The sequence below is a fragment of the Maylandia zebra genome, linkage group LG15 (assembly GCF_041146795.1).
Source record: "Maylandia zebra isolate NMK-2024a linkage group LG15, Mzebra_GT3a, whole genome shotgun sequence".
Taxonomy (NCBI): domain Eukaryota; kingdom Metazoa; phylum Chordata; class Actinopteri; order Cichliformes; family Cichlidae; genus Maylandia; species Maylandia zebra.
The window spans coordinates 12,914,750-12,934,817 of NC_135181.1; the positions used below are offsets into that span (position 1 = coordinate 12,914,750).

The 20,068-nt window shown below is 40.8% G+C and overlaps 1 protein-coding gene and 1 long non-coding RNA gene across 2 annotated transcripts in view; one reads left to right on the forward strand and one right to left on the reverse strand.

The window, feature by feature from the left end:
* Positions 1-1,352: 1,352 nt before the first annotated feature.
* armc2 (armadillo repeat containing 2) lies at positions 1,353-19,278 on the reverse strand. The gene is made up of 18 exons (XM_004568805.5): positions 17,199-19,278; positions 15,839-16,057; positions 15,668-15,740; positions 15,160-15,331; positions 14,485-14,611; positions 11,759-11,823; positions 11,056-11,163; positions 9,910-10,094; positions 9,669-9,771; positions 9,313-9,527; positions 7,341-7,486; positions 6,527-6,626; positions 5,162-5,471; positions 3,710-3,832; positions 3,513-3,626; positions 3,103-3,235; positions 2,382-2,536; positions 1,353-2,204 (listed from the first exon to the last, which is right to left on the reverse strand). The coding sequence occupies exons 2-18, from the start codon at positions 16,045-16,047 to the stop codon at positions 2,071-2,073; spliced, it is 2,472 nt and encodes an 823-aa protein (XP_004568862.2). The 5' UTR covers positions 16,048-16,057; positions 17,199-19,278; the 3' UTR covers positions 1,353-2,070.
* Positions 17,345-20,068, forward strand: part of LOC143412619 (uncharacterized) — an 80,049-nt gene continuing 77,325 nt past the window's right edge. Inside the window, exons 1-2 of the long non-coding RNA XR_013093135.1 lie at positions 17,345-17,475; positions 17,610-17,675. This is a non-coding gene — a long non-coding RNA (uncharacterized LOC143412619). The remainder of the gene's footprint in view (positions 17,476-17,609; positions 17,676-20,068) is intronic.

Below are 20,068 nucleotides of genomic sequence, written 5' to 3' on the forward strand. Positions count from 1 at the left end.
AGAGGTTGTAGCTGTGCTTATTTCCCCACTGGGGAAGTCTAACCAGTGCAAAAGCAGCTTTTTTTTCCCCTCTTTATTTTGAACAGAGGTGTGAAACCTCTACTGTTTGTTTTGTTTGTTAATCATTTCAGTACTGCATTCTTCTGAGGGTGGATTTGAGACAGGTGACGGATGAATGAGTGACTATGATGATGAGGACTCTGATGAAAAAGGAATGGTACATTTGGAAGTGTTTTGAGAGGAGGTTTTCTGACTGTCAGTTACTGACACTTTTTATATGGAAATATATGAAAAAGATTAAAAAAAATAATAAACTAATATTAAATTGTTGTGTATCATTTTGTAGCTTTTTCCCAAAACAATGTATCGTGTATTTCTCCATCAGTAAGATTGTATAAAATGTGGAGAAATGCAGTTCAGGAATCAAACATTCAAAGCACAGTCGGTGTCACCACCAGTTCACAGCTCGCTCAGATGCACAAGAACAGGAAATTAAATTGCCCGTGGTCATTAGTAAACATATCTGAGCGCTGTTATGCAAAAGATGACTTGTGAATTGACACGAGAGATTTACTTGCTCTCTGATAATGAAGCTGACTTCACCAACAGCATGCTGGACCCAGGGGTATAGTTCAGTCTGCTGTCATTACTGTCTAGGGACTTTGATGTGAATTTCATTTTACTGTATCAGAAGTGTGTAGTCCCCCTTCCTGTGGTGCGGTTGAGGCTTAAAGTTTCTCTTTGCTCCCGACCACCTTTTGTCTCGATTCAAAGGAGGGGATTTCCTTGTAGGTCAAGTTACCTCACTTTCCTGTTTGCCTCCGTGTCACACCTTTCTGGGAAAAAGTGTTTCGCTTTCCAGATGAGGCTGGAAGTCTGTCGGAAGTTCAGGGTGATTCCTGTCAGTCGAGGCCGCAGAAGTCTGTCAATGTAAAATCACCAGCAGAAACTCAACGTTCCTCCCTGCTGGCCTTTACATTTTCCCCCACAATAATACAAAACAGGAAAGGTGTTTTTTTTATTTTTTTTATTTAAGGTTTTTTTTTGGTTTTTTTATAAATCAGACAGCCACCTGTTGCTCATATCATGCTGAGAAATCCTATGTATAGAACAATGTTTGCTGTCATTTCTGGTTATCGGATTGTTTTACCAGGTTTTGAAGCATTAGCTTGTTTTGTGGTTGTTCAAGGTCACCATCGTGGGAAAACTGGGGTGGGAGTTCTACATTAAGTGCCGTTTCTGATTTGTTTCAATGTAATAACAGTGTGATTTTTGAAATGCTGTATGTTTAGGCTACTTGGTGTAACTCTGTAAGCACTGCCTGGCCCCATATCTGTGTCATAATAAAGCAAATGTGTTTTCTGCTCTTCATCTGCTGTGCTTTTTTTATTAAGTACAAGTTCAAATGCCACACAATCCACAAACGAAAAAAGATTTACACATGAGGTAAATTCCAGGTCGGTCAGCCGTTGTTTTTTTAAAACATTATGTACTGTACAATACAGTGCAAAGCCAGTCATATGAGCGTGCAAAGAGGTGTTTTGAAATTATTCTTGTGCGTGATAAACCTTAAAAGGTTTGTGGAACTGAAAGTGGATGATATGCAAATATGTCCATATACGTTCCAAAGTATAAAGGGCTCAACAAATATCACATCCACACACCACTTCTTTTTTTTTTTTTTTTTTTGTTACAGTTTAGATTAAGCCTGCTTGCTATATTCTGGATTATTACCTGTATGATTAGATAAAATTAAAACCTGAGACATTTTATGCATTTACAGTATAAGTGTTTCATATTGGCCTGTCTGGTCTGCAGCCTTTAAACTTTACTGGCTGTAACTTCACCCTTGGTGGAAAACATGACGGCTATGTGGAGCATATTCAGCATATTTAGAGGGTTACAGTGCAGGAGTCGGCTGAGCTCATTTCAGCTCTGGTCACGCTTGTTTTCTGCACATGAAGGAAACTACAAAACTTTACAGCCAGCTATACAAAGCTGTAAGTGGTGGCGTGTTTGATTGTTTATAAATTCAGTTTTTGCTGACACAAAACTCCACGCCCGACTCTCTCAGGCTGTCAGATCTGCAGACTGGAGCATCTTCATCAGTTTTTGAGCGACAGGTAGGAACTCTAACTCCCAGCATGCTCTGTGGAAGTCTCTCAAGTCCTTGTTGTCTGTCCAATTCAGAGCCTCCTCCTCATCTAAGGAATTTGTAAAGACAAGAGTGTGAGACGGGAAGGTGGGGATACGTGTAGCCCTCCCTTCCCTATGAGGGCCTCTGGTGTGAATCGGACATATTTCCAGTGTGTCCCTCCCTTCTTATGCAAAAGGAGGGATACACTTTCTCTCCTTATGTGTGAATCTTTACTAACACCAACCTAAGTATGCAGCGAGCATCTCCAGCAGCGATTCTCTCTCCTCGGTGTATAATACTTTCTCTGAGCTGCCACCAGTCAGGTTCCACACGGCCTGGCAAATCTGGCCCGCCAGCTGCCAATCACCCAGTCCAAAGTCTCTCAGACAGTCCACCAGCCTGATCACACGCACACACATAGAGACACACATCATATGACTTTTACTAAGCGGATTCACATGACCTAGAGGTTTGTGAACTCCACTTCACTGGCCCTTTATCTAAAAAGAGGATAAAGGGTGGGTATACAGGGGAAATAAAAAGTTGGAGCAGTGCTCGCTTAGGAAAGTGTGAAGAACTGCACCACAACCTCATAAATCCAAATTTACACATCTGTATGTTTGGACGAATCTGACAAGGATAAACATGAAAGCTAGATAATCAGGAACATCTTATTTGTAGCTGTGGAGTTGTTCGTCAGTTAAAGACCAGAAACCCCCACATCCCTCCCCCCAAAAAACAAAATCCCAAGGAGGATGCCTTCTGTGTACATAAAGTTAGTAATATTTTTCATAAATAAGCCTTAAATAAATAACGTCTTTCTTCTTTTATGCTCGCTTTTTTAAGCCCTTTGGAATTAACAGGTAATCTGACCACCTAGTCTGACATGTTGAATTCAATTAGCAGTAAAATAGTGACTCTAGTGATGCACAGTGATGATGATCACAGCATGCTTTCATCCTTACTTGGCAGAAGCCCCCTCCACCATGAGACAGACCCTGCTGGGAGGATCCAGAGCCAGGTTGGTGAGGACCCCGCAGGCTGCAAAGCACATCTCGTTGCTCTTTGAGTCGAGCAGCGTTACCACAAACTGGTGCACTTAGGAGGGAGGAAGATGGCAGCGTGAGTGAGGGAGTGCACCAAGACAAGGAGAGGCAAAGATAAGAGAGCCGCTATCACCAGAGTTCAGTGGACATGCTGACTGTAGCTGGCCTTGCAGATAAGTGTAGCCTAAACATGACATAATCATATGCAGAGGTGGGTCCTGCGTCTAGGTTTTCTGCGCCTGATGTGTTAAAGAGGGTTTCCTGCAGTAAACTTAGGCTCACTGTCTCTGCTCTACCTGCAAGAGTATGAAAACTGCATTTTCATGCACCTTTGTTTCGCATGATGAAGTTCCGAACGTCCTCGTAATGCGACAGGTTTCCATAGACGCGAACGGCCTCGAGCATGGCTCCTGTACTAGAGCTGAGCAGCAACTTCAACATCACTGTGGAGCAAAGAAAAAGAAAGAGCTGGAACTTAAAAAAATAAATAAATCTATTTTGTCCTCTCTTGGCTTGCCGGCCTTACGCTTTGCAATATGGAGCTGATTGTGTTTGATGGCAGAAGTCTCTTTCTGGTAGAAGGACAGGTTGTTGATGACAGCGGCCACATTGACTAGCAGCTCCTCGCTCTCCTCCACTGTCCTCAGCTCTGTGGCACCAACCCCCCGACACACACACACACACACACACACACACACACACACACACACACACACACACACACACACACACACACACACACACACACACAAAAATCAGTGTAACATCAAATTAGTTTGTGCATCTGCCATCAGGAACACACCTTTAAAATCTACTTCCACAGTTTAAATATGAAAAAATATCTGCAGAACTAAAGTGACCAGCCTGTGAGTTTTGCCTTTAGCTCTGCTGAACTAATGTGACAGTGACATTATGATTAAAAATAACTGCAACCTGTAGTTAATTTTGGCGTCCTACAGTTGGTTTGATCGTGAGCTGGCACACAAAGGTCAAAGTGACTGGGTGCAACCAGCCATGACACCACGAGCAGCCTGAAAACAAGGCCTGCTCCCAATATAGCAGCAGATGTCTTGTGCTTGGTCATAAATCGTGAATATTGCGGTTGCGCTGTCAACCGTCTCCTGCGTCACTCGGAAGATGGTTTCTGGTTCTGACTGGAAGCGCCGCTTTGTACCCTGAAAAACCCTTTAATGTTGAGCGCCTCGACCCGTCGCGATCTTTATCAAAACAGGACATCAATCAGCCCAATCTGCTCTTTCATTCTAAGCTCAGATTTTGTCTTCACCTCTCAGTAATTTTTTGTTTCTGCCTTCAGTTGCTTCTCTCCACAGTCTCCCTTACCTGATGTGCCCCTCGATCTAATAATGTTCCCACCTTTTTTTCACTAGTTTGACCTCTGTGTTGTTTGTGAAAATTTGACTGTGTAGGAGGCAGGCAGCAGAGAATACAGAGCTTAACGCCCACCCGTGTATCAGTTCAACCTGTCCTGAAACCATCTAACCACATGGGAGATATTCACACACGCAAACCGAGTCGGCTGTGAGATGTCACAGAACATCCTGCTCATGCAGTGAAGCGCTTCTTCTGTCAGCCTTAAAAAAAGAAAAAAGAAAAAGAAGAAGAAGAAGAAAAAAAAAACCAGGTAAACCGAAAGAGGATGTGCTGCACAGCAAACAGAAAGTACTGAGAGGAAACTGAATGATGGAATGAACAGACAGATATGGAGTGTGTTTTTGTGTTTTTGACAAAAGTCACATCTTGTTCCCAGCACAAGGGAAGTGGTTGTGTACCTCGTAGGTACTTAAGGTGCACTAAGCCGCTATATTTAAACCTATCAGAACTTCAGATGTTTACATGCTGCTTTCGTTGCGTACCATGAAAAAACAGGCCACTGTTAAGCCTGCTGACTGCTTCATCTTCTTAACCTAATAAAGGATCTGACTTAAAGAAGATGAAGCTGCTCCTTCCTTGTGCTCACCAAGAGTCTCCATCAGAAGTCGAATGCAGGCTGTGTCTGCGGCCACAGGTGGACCCACGGCGGGGTGGATGCACATATTCGCCAGCACCCTGACCAGCTTCACCAGCACGTCGTCAGCCACCTGTGGTCTGACGGGAGGAGAGGCTCCTTTCTGCACGACTGTGCGAGGTGGCTCATCTTTTCGCTGGTAGATGTCGTACAGCCGGAGAAGCGTGCGCATGCAGCCGTCGCACTGAAAGAGCTCCAGCCGGGGCTCATCGCTTTTGGCCGTGAGATTCCCGAGGGTGAAGAGGAGGCGCACGATGAGATCCTGCGAACAAGCGGTGGAGATCGGTGGCGAAACATCAGTTTATGGATTTAGATTTATTAGATGTTTGCTTAGCGTTTTAAACTACTTCCTGGGGTTACCGGCTTTGTATCAATGAATCTGCTTACATTTCATGCTTAGTGCATTTTTATTATTGCCTTTTTATTTCTTAGAGACCAGCAGGATCTGTTGAACTGTCTAAACTGACACTGTAAAGGTTTGGCTTTTTTAATAAAGACCACTAATCTTTATTCTAACCACCTGATTCTCTATCAGCAATGTTTGATTAGTACATTTATATTCGACTATCCTGAGCAGAAGGAGGCTGATTGTGTGTGACACCACCTACAGGAAAGCAAGCCTCTCCTGTCATGCAGCACGAGCACCTGTGTCACTCAGAGTTTAGAGTTGTGTAGTTGGTTTGACTGCGATTACACAATATTTTGTCAATGAGTTACCACGCTTATGGAAAACAACTACGTCACACCCTGCAGAGCAGGTGAGAGCGCACTCGTGTCTCCCATTAACGTGTACCGAAACTGATATGAGGACGGGACGTGGTGTCCCAGGATGTTTATTACATGTTTTGCTATCGAGTGTGTTTATGTTTATGCGTGTGTGTTTGTATCTGTGGGTGTCAGTTTATTCCAAATGAAATGAGAAGCACTTGTGAGTCGAGTCTAGTTGCCAAAGTCCCACATTCATCCTCTCCTCTTCCCTCCATATTCTCTTCCTTCCTTCCGTAGTCTAGCTTCCCTTCCACTTCTGTATCACTTCTTCTGCTGTGCCTATTCAATCTTTCCTTCTCTCCTCCATTTTCATGTCTTTTTGCATACTCATCTGGTTTATTAAATATCTAATCAAACACACAGCAGAGGAGAAATTTTTATAGTAATAAACAATTCATATAAAACAAGTAAACAGTCCAGTAAAGATGCATAAGTAACTTAGTGTATAAAAAAGCACACAGACATGCTTACAAACAAGAAGAACACCTCTCTTTAATTCTGAAAAGTCTCAAGCACACACAAGAACACAGAGGAGGCTTGTGGACTCACCTGTTTTTGGTGATGTTTGCTCAACAGCTCTAAAAATAGCTGGTAGCAGTCGGGGGTCTGAGCCAGAGCGAGGCGGCACTCAGAATATGAAGAAAGTTTACTGAGGGTGAGAGGGGGACAAAAAATACCATAGACCACTCCACTCAACTCACTGCCCTGCTAGGGTGACTAAATATGGTGACATTAAATCAACATGGAAAATGCATTGATAGATCTGAGCTGATTATTTTCATTATCACGAGAAAATACATTTTTAAAAAGCTAATTTTCTTTATTTTAGACTTCATGAATTACTCTTATCACATATTGATAAACTGATGAGGCTGGGGTTACAGAAAGAGAAAGATGGGGGCGCAAATTGTGCTTGATTGCTTCAGTTTGGCGTTGGTATGAAGATCAGAGAGTACTCAGTCTGTATTATCCTCTACGACCTTTCAAAAGGTTGTCAAAATATCACAGACCATTTATTCCAAAGTAGATTTGCAGTTACCATTATATACAGTGTATATCCACTCACTGGACACTTTATTAGGTACACTTTGCTTGTTCAAGAACATATTTTGATGCTTTGAGCTTTGTGACATTGTGCATTTAAGGAGGTATATATAATTAAGACACTGAGTTGCTGTCATGTGATTGATTCGATATTTATGTTAACAAGCAGCTGGACAGATGCACTTAATGAAGTGACCAATGACTTTAACTCCACCCATGAGCATGTTTTTTTATCATATGTCCTAAAAATCTATGTACTTTCCTGAGGCTCCACCCCTGTGTATGTAGTAAGCATGATTTAGGTAAGCAAGTTCAATACCTGTAAATTCTGGAAATGTTCATGCAGACATCCTGATCTTCACAGTGTTGCTGCAGCACTTGGCAAAGCGCTGGTAGTATGGAGAATGAAACAAACAGTGGACGGGAATCAGAGAGGTCGGCAAGATTCCTCAGGATCGTTGTCAGCTACAGAGGTGAAAAGACAGAAAAGGGTCCAGTGTAGCTTAGCAAAGAAAAATACACCTAGTACATTAATGGTTTGTAATAAGGCCAGAGCTTGTGACGCTGGCCTGTTCATCATGGTGTACAACATAGCAAATGGAAACTGCCCACAGCTGATCAGGATATCCTTCACTGCACACACTGAACAACTGTTTTCTTTGATCTGTGCAATATCTCTAAAATTAGAAACATCCTGCTTCAGAGTGAGTGAAGCTGAAACACTAACTAATACTACTTTTGGATTGGACTATTGTAATTCATAATGATCAGGTTGTTCTGAAAGTTCAGCGACAAGCCTTCAATTGATCCAAAACGCTGCAACAAGAGTAAGATCACAGGACTTCAGGACAGGACAGGACTTCCTGCAATGCACTGAGCACTTCCTCTCCACTCACTTCTTTTCACTCCATCCCCCCAACCGGCCACAGCAGATGGCCACAGCAGGAAAAACCTCCTTGCGCTGCAGGAGGTTTTTCCTGTTAAAAGGGAGTTTTTCATTCCCACCGTCACTAAGTACTCGCTCAAAGAGGGTCATTTGTTTGTTGGGGTTTTCCAAAGAACATCCTACGGTCTTTACTTAAGAGTTGAACTGAAGTGCGAAAATAAATCATTCTATGATAAGATTGAAACAGTCAAGTAAACAGCAGTACCGAAACTACCCTGAAAGTCATCGTGTGCTTATTTCGCCTTCATCAATGAGTCATGTTAGATATGAAATGAAGAACGGGTTGACAGTTTGTTTACTTGGGCCAGTTTCTGTGGTTGGCAGCAATAATTTTCAGTGCAGTCAAGCAAGCTGTTACTTGTGCAGCACAGAATACACTGTAAAAAAATTGTAATATAAAAGTATTTCACTGTGTATTTTACAGTGTTGTACCGTTCTTCTAGAATATCATGAAATTTACATAAATAGACTGTTTTTTTACATTTCAAATGTAAATTAACGTAAAATCACTGTAAATGTAATAAAACATAATTTTCTTGTTTTTTAAATGTATCTGTCTGTACATATGCATATTTAGATACAGTCACAAATGCATTATAATTTCACAAATATTTGTCCGTTATTTGAAAGATTGAACTGTTAGATTTAAATGTAATGCTATGGAAAAATACATAAAATGATTCGTATAAACTTTTTTTACACACGAGTCACTCACGAGTTGGCAGTTCGCCTTGTAATCAGAAGGTTGCCGGTTCGAGCCCCGGCTCGGACACTCTCGGTCGTTGTGTCCTTGGGCAAGACACTTCACCAACCTCCTACTGGTGATGGCCAGAGGGGAATTATAAAGTGGAATTGTAAAGCGCTTTGAGGGTCTCATAAGCGCTATATGAATGCAATCCATTATTATTTAAACCAACTGTTAACTGTATATTTCTGTACATTTAAGTATTATTATTCATATTGCCGCATTCATTGACCTTGTTTATAGGTAATTTCATTGTTTAGTCACATTAAATTGTTCCTAATTTAATGTTTAAAAGCACTTGAAAAATCCCATGTAAAATTAGGGCAACAAACTGTATTGTCATTACTGAAAATAACCGTATTTTCATGGAAAAGTTATTTTCTGTTATTTTATGGTATTATTTTGGCGCCCCAGCTGCCAGAATATTACTGTTTTATTCTCATGGGGCACCTTAAATACCAGACATTAACCAAAACATTTGATAGTGGAAAAATCTGCATCAGTCAATAAACTGGTACATTTTTTACTGATATGGTTTAACATCTTAGTTTTAAGGAGAAATATATATGGAACAAAAATTTGATGCTTTTTAATTGGTACCTGTACGAGGATGTGGCCTGCTATGGGGAGGTTGGTTTCTTCTACAATGCAGAGTTTCTGGATGAGTTTCTGTGCCACACATATGAAGTTTTTATCCAGCAATATTCTGAGGATTTCAGTGTTTCCAGAGAGAAATTTCAAAGTTCCAACACAATATAGGATTGCTTCTCCAGATGCAGACACATGTTCATTGCTTAGCATCCTCAGCAATGAATCTAGACACAGAAAACATTTGATGTTATCATCCCTATGGAGATTCATGCATCTATAAGACATGCAGTCGTATTTGTTCACAAAATTTCAGACCAGAGTTACAGAATAGATAACCACTGTGTTGTCTACTGTTCCATCCTGACCAATGACTGAGTTGTTCTGGAAGAGGATGTCGTTGCTTTCAGTGCGGCTGATCTGGAAGATGAGTTTACAGATGTTGAGCAGGTTGTTTCCACTGACGCACAGCTGGGGAGAAAAATACAAAAGAATTCACATAATTTTTTGTATAAAATAGTGGGGGTGCTTTGTGACAGAGATAAGTAGGAGACATGCTGGCATGCACACACCCCCGCAGACAACCTTGCAAACTCACAGATGACTCACAGCAAGGCACAGCTGGGCAATGTGCATGTTGAGCTGGGCATAGTTGAGGTCAATGAGTCGGAACAGCGTTCGAAGTATCCCTGACCTCTTCTTACAGCGCCGACCGAGCATGTCCGCCTCTGCCAACGTGCCGTGGAGGCGGTCACACAAATCACACAGGCGGTCAACCGAGCCCTCGGAACCACCTTGCATTGCAGGCAGAGCACACACATTTCAAAAAAACAAAGTCAAGTTTAGGACAGCATGTGCAAAACTCACAATAAGGGCAAACATGTATTTGCACAAATATAGATCAGAGATGTTTTTGTGTCTTTCATATTGTACATTACACAGGCTCTCCTGTTCGTGTGTGGTTGCGAATCAATAATCCTTTGGTCAGCAGAAAATGAACATTTTCCTTCCTCTTCCAAGAAGCAGCTTTGGATTTCATTGGTAATATGCAGGGGAACAATTCAACGACAGGCAGCTGTGCTCTTTAGCGGAGGAAGAGAAAGGGTGGAGTTTTTCCTTGTTTTCGAGGTAAAATAAATGTTTTCCCAGCATAAATAGCAGGGCCTGGCCATGTCTAAAAAAGGTTAGATCCAGTCTAACACTCAGCACTTCACTGCAATATCTCTTTCTGAATCTGAAAGGTGTTTTATGCATGCACCAGAAGGCCCTTGGTACAATAAATATTTAATATTTATCTTCCAAATGAATTTTCCATTAAATTTGTAAAATGTTAAAATATTTACAGCCATAGATTTAATTTTACGGCTGTCAGACTCCAGTTGCAGGCAAGACAATTCTGTATGAATGCCAAGCATAACATTACTCTTTCTTTCTTTGGCAGCTAAAATGACAGTACTTTTTCATTTTGTGAGACTCTATGCATGACTATCTGCCAGTGTTGAAAAATCTATTTTTTAGCCTGCTGGCTGTAAATAAAAAGTGCTCTTGAAACACAGGAAATAGGTATGAATATGAGCAGGTTAGCACAAATAAAAAGATAAAAATAAGTGCCTTAACCACAATCCACTTTAGACTGGCTCTGGAAACATTCAGGCCCAAAGGGTTATATATAATATTTTGATGATTTGAATGCATTTGAATGTTCTATATTTGGACCGTGTTTCGGGGGTTTCTTTATTACACTGGCCACAATACCTGCAGCTGCACTCTCTAGTTTCTGAAGGAGAGGAACGATCACATTATTCCACATCAGTGACTCTGCATCCTCCTCTTTGTTGCCCTTGTTGTCTCCACGCTCTGGCTCTGAAATGTGCAGAGAGAATTGCAGTTAGCCAATTACCACCTCAGAAAACAAAAGCGACAACCACAGTTCACAAGTTCACAGTCTTAAAATATAACAGCAGGAAGTTTGATGCCACAGTGAAAAGGTCACCATCCACAGCTAGACTTCCTCTGATTTGTTGGCATGTGGGCATGTGAGCTTGCGCACGTTAACTTGTGCAATCTCTTGCACACAGTGTGCCTGTTTTTTTTTTGTTTTTTTTGCTGAATATTTGCATAACCCTTGCTTGGTGTGATGCAGGAAGCTGCGGCTGCACGAACCAAAACTTCTCTAACCTATTGGCTGACTGCCTGTCATGGTAAAACTTGCGCCCTTAGCAACAACACCCCAATCAAAGTTTATTTCTTTTGCACGTGAAACCTTTCTGGGCTCAAGAGTAAACAGAGAGATTTCATATTTAGATCTGTTTGTACTAATTTTGCTCTACGTTGTGCCTGAGTGAAACCAAGTACATTTCTACTTTTACACGCTGTTCAAAATGTACCATTTGTGTTTATTATGCACAACACCATACAAAACAAGACAGTGAGCTTCATTTAGTGGATGTGAACAAACCTGTTGTGCTATCTTCTTTGCAGTCTTTGGGTCTTACTGCTGAGTCCACATCACTCTGCACTATTCTGAAAAACACACAAAGAGCCTGACTATATGGGGTTTAGGAAAATACACAAATAAGAGTTAAAATGAAGAGGCACTAGGGGCTCTGGCTCTTAAAAAATAAAATATATTTATTATTATTATTTATTTATGTTTTGCTGATTTTACACCCTGTGAACAAAACGTAAGGTCTATTTTCGTCAACAAGCACTGGGTGTCACTGTTGCAACAGTGATTGAAACGTGTATAGGCTCCGCTGCTTCACTGTATTTGTGTGTCTGTGCATGTACATTTGCACCCATGCAGATATGTGTGTATCCGAAAGTTTCTGTGTGGCCACTTTTTAATTTTAATTTTGTTTGTTTGTCTAGAGGTGTGCTGCTTTGCAGGATGCACAACTGCAATCCCCAACAGACAGGAACTAAGATCTCAGCTTTGTGGGCAGTCTGGTTAAAGGTGTTCATGATTTGTCACTGCGAGCCGTCTCCAAAACCTTACAATTTGTTCTGCAATAACCGTAATGTGCTCCCAAAAACACGTCCAAGTGTCATGCTGTGTTATGTGTTGTGGCTCGCCCTTGCATGTCACTCTGATCTGAGTGTCTGCATTTAAACTCTGCACTGTTCCACCCACACTCAAAGATAATGACTCAGTGCTCCAGTATATTCTATATTACATGACAGGTGCCGTTTCTTATGACCAATTAATCCTTAATGACTTTCTGTAACTGTAAAGATTTACTGCAAAAAGCACACAAATATGTAAAGAGGGAATAGCTTTAAAAACATTGAAAGGTGTAACCACTCCTGTAGAAGACAAAGACAAGGACTGAAGCTTCTGTAATATCACAGGCTAACTCTCAGGATTTGTTATTTCTTTGAACTTTTACATACAAGTGACAGATATGAGATTTGGCAGCTATTATCTTCTCATTTCAATGAAGAATCCTCAGAAGAAACTTGTTTGATGCTCTTTGATTAATATACAGTTTTGGGGCATTATAATATAGCACACTCACCTTGGTGATTTGATGAATGTTAAAATCTGGCACATGGGGCATATGGAGTAGGGAGTGCTGGCTAGGGTATGCTACAGTGAATGTCAGGGGGCTTTAGCTCTGTATGATAGGATTAAGAGCCCGATAATAAGGCCTCTTTGTGTGATTCGGCATTCTCGGAGACATGACCTCATCCCTGTCTTAGGCCTGGCCAGTGCACTGCAGTCACAATACACGCTGCTGCCAGTCTTGCCCAGATGGGCACCCAAATCTAATAGAGAGCCATTTGGAGCTATAGAGCTCTGGCTTATTGGAGAAAAAGAACCTAGTGGATGTCTAATCTCCCCTATCTTTATATCTCATCCAACTCATCATATTAATCTGTCCAGCTGCGTCCATTTCCACTTGCAGTGTGCTTCTGCCTTGGCTCTATGTGATTTTTCATTGTTCTCCTCTGTCTAATGTCTCTTTTATGTAGTTCCTTGCAACACTAAAGAACTGTGGTTTAAAAACTCTGACCTAGAAAGAATCAAAAAGGGGAAGTCTTCAAGCCCATTTTGTGTAATAATAACATGACCCCGGTTTTCTCACTTGGGACTTCTCTTTGTCAGCAACAAGTTATACAAACATAGCATGTTAACTTGGTATTAGGTAGGAGGTTGAGCTTGAGGCCATGGCCCAGATTTCCTGTAAAAGTGTTTTATGGTCTGCTCACCCCCCTTCAACTGCCCCACCCAATCGATAGGCAAATGGATTGTAACGACAGCCCCCGACCTCACGGTCAGAGTTATGCCCCTCGTGCTGACACACAGCTGATGAGGTCGGCAAAAAAAAGCAGAGCTTTTAGCCTCTGTGCACTATGGAAATGTAAAAGCTGACATTTGCTAGTAATGACAGATAGAGACAGTTTCGATGGGAAGAAGAAGCTCAACTCGACCAAGATATGGTGTACAGTGATGTATATGAGGGTTTAAAAGGGGTCGCGTGCCTGAAGTTAAAGAATTCATTCTATCTATTTGTTAGTGACCCCACTGCTGGTCTAACTGACTTCAGCTATTCGGCTACAGTTGAACATATGAACAATGGTTGGCCGTGGGTCAAGTAGACGTTTTAAAATCCTTTTACTTCGGACTAAGTTCACGACAAGTTTAAAAGTAATAGTCCCGACTTTTGACTTATTGCCTCATTTACATTTTTCTGCAAACAGAAGAAGTATTCTCCAAGAGATCACAATTTTTAAAAAAGTAAAATACAAAAAATCCTACAGCAAAATAAAAATACTGATAAAGTTAGTCCTTGTAGAATTTAAAAGACATGTACTGACAGTTACAGGGATGGACATTTAGGTACAAAATAAACAACTATACTCATATCAGCTTTACTGACGTATTTGCTGCTTTGATCCTCTGCCCAGTAGTCTGGTTTACTTATGAACCACAACCCAAAGACAATATAAGGAAGAGAGGAAACAAAGCAAGGAGGAGAGGGAGAAGGATTTGACAAAAAGCAAAAAAAGGGAGGCCCAATCAGCTCAGTGTAGTAATGGCTACCCCTGCACCCTTGCATGTCAATAAATCTTAAACTCATTGTCGAACTGTCATTACTGTTAAAGATTGGGAGGGTGGAAGGGTGGAGAGCGAAGGACATAATGTTTCTTCCAAGTGAAACAGAAGAACAGAAAGCGTACCTTTCACTTGCTGTTGTGTGAGGGCCGGGTTTGACAGGACCACTGTAACCTGTGGTGTGGTCTGTACTGGAAAGTTGCTTAGCTGACAGCTGCTTTTGTCCTGGGCCTGCATTCAGTGGCTCTTTCACTGAACACGTGGAAAAGATGTGGCAAGAAGTTAATTATAGCAATGTTTCTATTTCCTTCATTAGGTAAAAGTACAAGTCCCTATTCATACACATTAACACAGTGCACATATACAGTAAATGTATACAGATAAAGGGCTTAGTCACTCTCCATTATCTGTTTTACTGCTCTAAATAGCTGAGCAGTTTTGTACGGAAAGGTTTGAGAGTGAGTAGTCATTTTCCACTCAAAACAGCAGGCGTATATTATGCTTTTTACCAAGCCCCACCACAGAGAATGTAAATCAGGTAAAATGTCAGCATGTGAATGGCTCCATTCATTCCCCTTTCAGAAAACTGCTTCAGCACTCGTGTCTATGCAGGACACGGAAGAAAATGAATGATGTGTTGTTGTTGTTTTTCTATTTATCTTGTACATATTAAACAGTTCCTAATAAACCGGGTTACTAGCATTTCATAGTAAGCACAGTAAGGGTGCTTTTTTTTTTTTTACTGCGATCTCTTGTACCGTAAGTTGAGCTTCATTAACATCTTTTCCCCTCTTCTTTACCATTTCGGTGTCCTTCTAAAGGCGGTAACCTGGTGAGAGATCCAGGTCTGAGGAGGCGTGCTCGTACTCCTGCCCCTGCCAGCCCCCTTCGCGGTTTCACTGGGCTAGTAGGAGGTTTGGGTAAGGCTTTGAATGGATTGTCAGCATCACAGGGGACTGAAAACTTTGGCTTCTGGCAAAGCACAAACATCAAGTGCTGAGTATTAGCCAGAGGAAAAATTCACTTGAGACATCAGCACTTTTATAAGCAGAGAAATTTCATTGCATTTATTGCTTCCTTTGCATTTGTTTTTTAAAACTTAAATGCTATTTAATTAGCATATTTAGCATATTTAGCTGGTGCACAGAGGTGTACTGGCCTATTATCCAATTTATTGCTTTGCTTTACAAGTTTATTTATCCACTGAAGATTAGAAGTGTACATACTGAAAACTGACCCTTATTCTGGGATAACCTTCCTGCTTAGACTACAATGCATATTGTGTGTTTATGTGTGATAAGAACATACATGATCCAAAGGAGAGAGGCGAGTCCCTGAACCTGGCCTGGAGTCTGAAGCATCAAAACTTTGAGCATGAAGGCTACAGAGTAAAAAAAGACCCCAACAAAAACAAATGATTACTTTCATCGGAACCACAGTTTATTTTAGATCTTCACAGAAGTGCCATTTCTGACTAACCTAAAAGCAGAAGGTGGTCTGTTGTCACGAATAGATGCGCTCCCAAAAAGTTGTCTATGTCCATCTCTGGGAGTAAATGGCCGGTGAGTGGACTGAACTCGTAGGGACTGTCTGACCTCATTTACTATCTCTGCACACGTTTTCCTCAAAGCGTTGCGCCGGGGCATCAAGGGGCTGCAGATCTCATGTTTCGTCTCTGTAGAGGCCATATAGGCCTAACTGACATGTGTCAAGAAAGTCCACTGATGATTAAATAATGTCATTATATGTATAGATATAGGGTGTATCACTAATGGATACACAGAGGTACATGTTACCTTAAAATGAACAGTAGGTGTAAAAGAAGCAATGCAAAATCACCCTAAAGCCCTGTATTCAGTCTCACTTCAGTAAAAGTATGGAGACAAAATGTAAAGCATCAACAGCAAAAGCAGTAATTACCACAGCACAAGGATCCTCCTTACTGGATTATTGTTATTATAAATTAAGCTCCCTGTTATTTTATAAATGAATCGGTTAATTGGTGAATTAATAAAAACATCAGAATAAAATCAATGATTCCCATGAAAACTGGCCCATGCTGATAAACTGAAACACTTTCACTTATACATAAAAAAACTAAATGGAGAAAAGAAAAACTTAAGAGGAACTAATTTTAAGCCACCTAATTAGCTAAACTATAATTGTTGTTAAATTACAAAATTCACACTAATTGTTTCTGCTCAGCTAAATGATCAGCTTTAACTAAATTATCATTAACGCTTCATCATATTTTATTAGACTATTCATTTTGTGTGTCCAATCTTTAACTGTACACACCTAGTAGCTAGAACTATCAGATGAATTGCAAACAACAGAACAAAAACCTGCAATCTAAAGTGAAATTTGATGAAGTAATTGTAAACCACAGGATTAAAGGTAAGTAATCTGTAAGACATACCTTAAGAGTATACTGAAGAAGCCTAATAGCAGACAAAACTGCTATCAGAAATTCAGATGGAACCAGGAAAGTACTAAAGTAGAGTTTTTGGTTTTGTTTAGTTTTCTGTGGAAGACTATATATATAAATATATTTACAAATAAATTATAAGTAATTAACTTTAAGATAACCTTTCCCTGAACCTAAAGACAAGCCCTGAGCTGGAAGTTCCTCTGCGCGTTCACGCTCCGTCTCCATGGCGACAAAGTGCCGCTATGGTAGCTTGAACAACAAACCCTGGAAAGATAATAAGCTAAGCATTCACCAAAGAATACTAAACTGTTTATTTATCCCTGTGAGAGCAGGAAAACCGAGTTATTTATTATGAATGAAAGCCTGAACATTAATTAAACGGTTATTGAAGAAAGCTGGAGCACTTACCGTTCGCCCCTTTAAGGTCCTCTAGGGGTAACAGTGGGGAAGCAGCAGTCGAGCCCTTAAAGTGGGATTTCACGGCCAAAAGAAAAAGGCAGCGATACCTGAAACTTGCTAAAACTGTTCTCGTTTTTGACAACAAGCTAGCCTGACGGTATCACGTGCACGAGCTCCAGTGAGTGCCCCCCTCTCTCTTCTCTCTCTCTCTCTCCCTCGCGACACGGTGACGCGCCTGCGCATGTTAGGAAGGAAACTGAAGCAAACGCGAGTTTCACTCAGAAATGTGAGGACATATATACATCAGTTGTTACAAGTTTTCCTAACTTAACACGTGCCAATAATTGGACTGATAAGTACAGTGAATTAACTAATGACCGAGGAAACTTGAAAACAATCAAAAGTATTTTATTTATGCAGGTGTTGCAGCTGGGAAAGCTGTGTGGATGCCAGCTCTGGCCCTGGATCGAAGACCTGTACATTCTTGTATGTATTTTCACTTTATTTTAGTTGCTACAATGAGGACATTAATATGCAGAGGCACACAAATGGGAACTGACTAATATAGCAAGATACTGATGGACATAAACCACACTATTTAACTACAATAGAACGCTTACACTTTTAAAAAAATGGTTTGGCCATTTGAATGAAAAGAGTATCAGTATTGCTTAGTATTCTTAATAGCATTTGCTATTAGTGTTATTTTTAACCTATTCTGCTATCAAGAGCATTTTCAGTCCTTTTTAATTCCGAGATAAAAGGCCTCTAAGATGACAGACACTTTGTGTTGAAAAATGTATAACCATTGTTCTTTTTTTCCCATTTAACTACATTAAAAAATATTGATTTATGCATTTATAACTTATCCGATATTCCAATCTATATAAACACTGATTAGGAAAACAGATTTTTAAAACCATATCACACACCGATCACATATCCAAAGCCCACAGCATTTCTTCATATGGCAGCATATGACTGCATATTACTATACAAATGTTTTACAGGTAGCTGAATCTCAGCTGCTTCTACAATTCTGCTACATTTGTTTTTTGTGTATCCATAATTTCATAAAGCTGGCAATTGTTACAAATCAGCACAGAATAGAAGTCATCGGTGCTGCACTCTAAAGAAGATTTCACAAAGTGAAGCATAGCAGTTCCAACCAACAGTGCATAAACTGTTATGCTAATTTCTGCTAATAATAGTTTATTTGGTTATCTGATCACTATTTGGGTACCTCCGATGTCTGTAGTTCTTCTGTTTTTGTGGCTGAGCTGTAGTAGAGGCCAGTGGTTATAGTTTTAGTTCCCCCTCTCACTCGTGTAAAAGCCACACAGGTCATCTATAATCCTGTAAGCCAGATGTCTTGTTCTCTCAGCCTATTGCTCTCAGCGACACAGATTGACAGCAGTATACACTAAATAGGAACAGTTTGTGGTGTAAAGAAAACTTCATTTCAGTTTTATTGAACATTACAAAGTTTGATCCCAGAAAAAATGCTTAAAAACACACAGAAACAAAAAACATTGGCTCATTATAGAATAAATAACAATCATATATTAGCAATATCCACAAATTATTTTCTTCTGCAATGTAAAAAAGTTAAAATATTCACTTCTGGCTAAGTTTGATTCGTTTTTACTGTCAACGAGATTGTCAGAGTCCTCCACCATTTTGTAGTTACACAAAGCGTGACGTTTCAGAAAATAAATAAATAAAAAATGGGAGGACCTAAAATGGCCGCATACTTACGTGGTGTTCATCAGCAAGAGTTTCACTCACACTTGTGGTCCACTGCAAGTTGGTCTTTAATGTTGGTCCCTGAACACACCATAAAAGACCAATAACTGGCTGTCCTCCTGACACACACTGGAGTTGTACATGGGAAAGCGACCTCCAGCCTTTACTCCCTCAGTCCATTCGAGTTAGCCAAGCTATCCCCACACTCTCTCCAAGCTTCATTTACTGCAAATGAAGCAGAGTGGAAGAAGGATTTGATCAATATTCATAGGAAAATTCAGAGTTCAGGAGGAGTACATGGTGCCGAAGTTCATTCATTCAACTCGCGCTTCGCTCTGGTTCTCTTTAACCTGTCTAAGATGGGCTGACCACTTTAAACACCAATCAGAACTGTCTGGATTTTCACATTCATCCACTCGTAAACCTTTTCCCCCTGGCTTTTTATTTTTTACACAGTGAAATATACATCTGAACAATCTTGTGAGTCCCTGGTTGGATTTAAATAGCCTTACATGCTTCAGTCTCTTGGATACAGTGAAAACGATTGGCCAGGAGTGCATGCTGTGCATGCCCAATCACAGGGCATCACCAAGGAGCCTGCCAGCCAATGGGAGGAAGAAGATGGTCTCTGTGATTTCATTGTCACTAAGGGAGGGGGTGAACATGCTGCCAGGACAGTTGGTGCAAACATGCTAAGCAGTGGACTCTATAATATTCGGAGTGTATATGTCTGAGATAACCTGTGGAGCCAGATCAAGAGTGTTGCCAGGAGAGAAGAACGCAGGGCGGGACTAAGAAGCTCCCCTCAGCAGGATCAACACAGTCCCTACACAGTGCAAACGAGCTCATAGTACACCCACGTCACTGTTATCGGTGCCGCTCACGTCAGGAATGAATGGGCTGATTTGTGAGAGCTGTCGTCCTGCTTGAAAGTGGCGTGTCTCCTTGGCAACCAGCTCCGTCTCTGTCCAGGAGCTTAGACTGACAGAAAGCACTTAGCTCTTAGGACAGGAGCTTCTTCAAGCTGCCATTCATTCAGCTCTCTTCATACTTTCTTTTCACATATTTAATTCTAATAGTTTTTTTTTCTTCTTCATATTTTTTTTCTAAACTATCTGATATCTTGTTTGGGC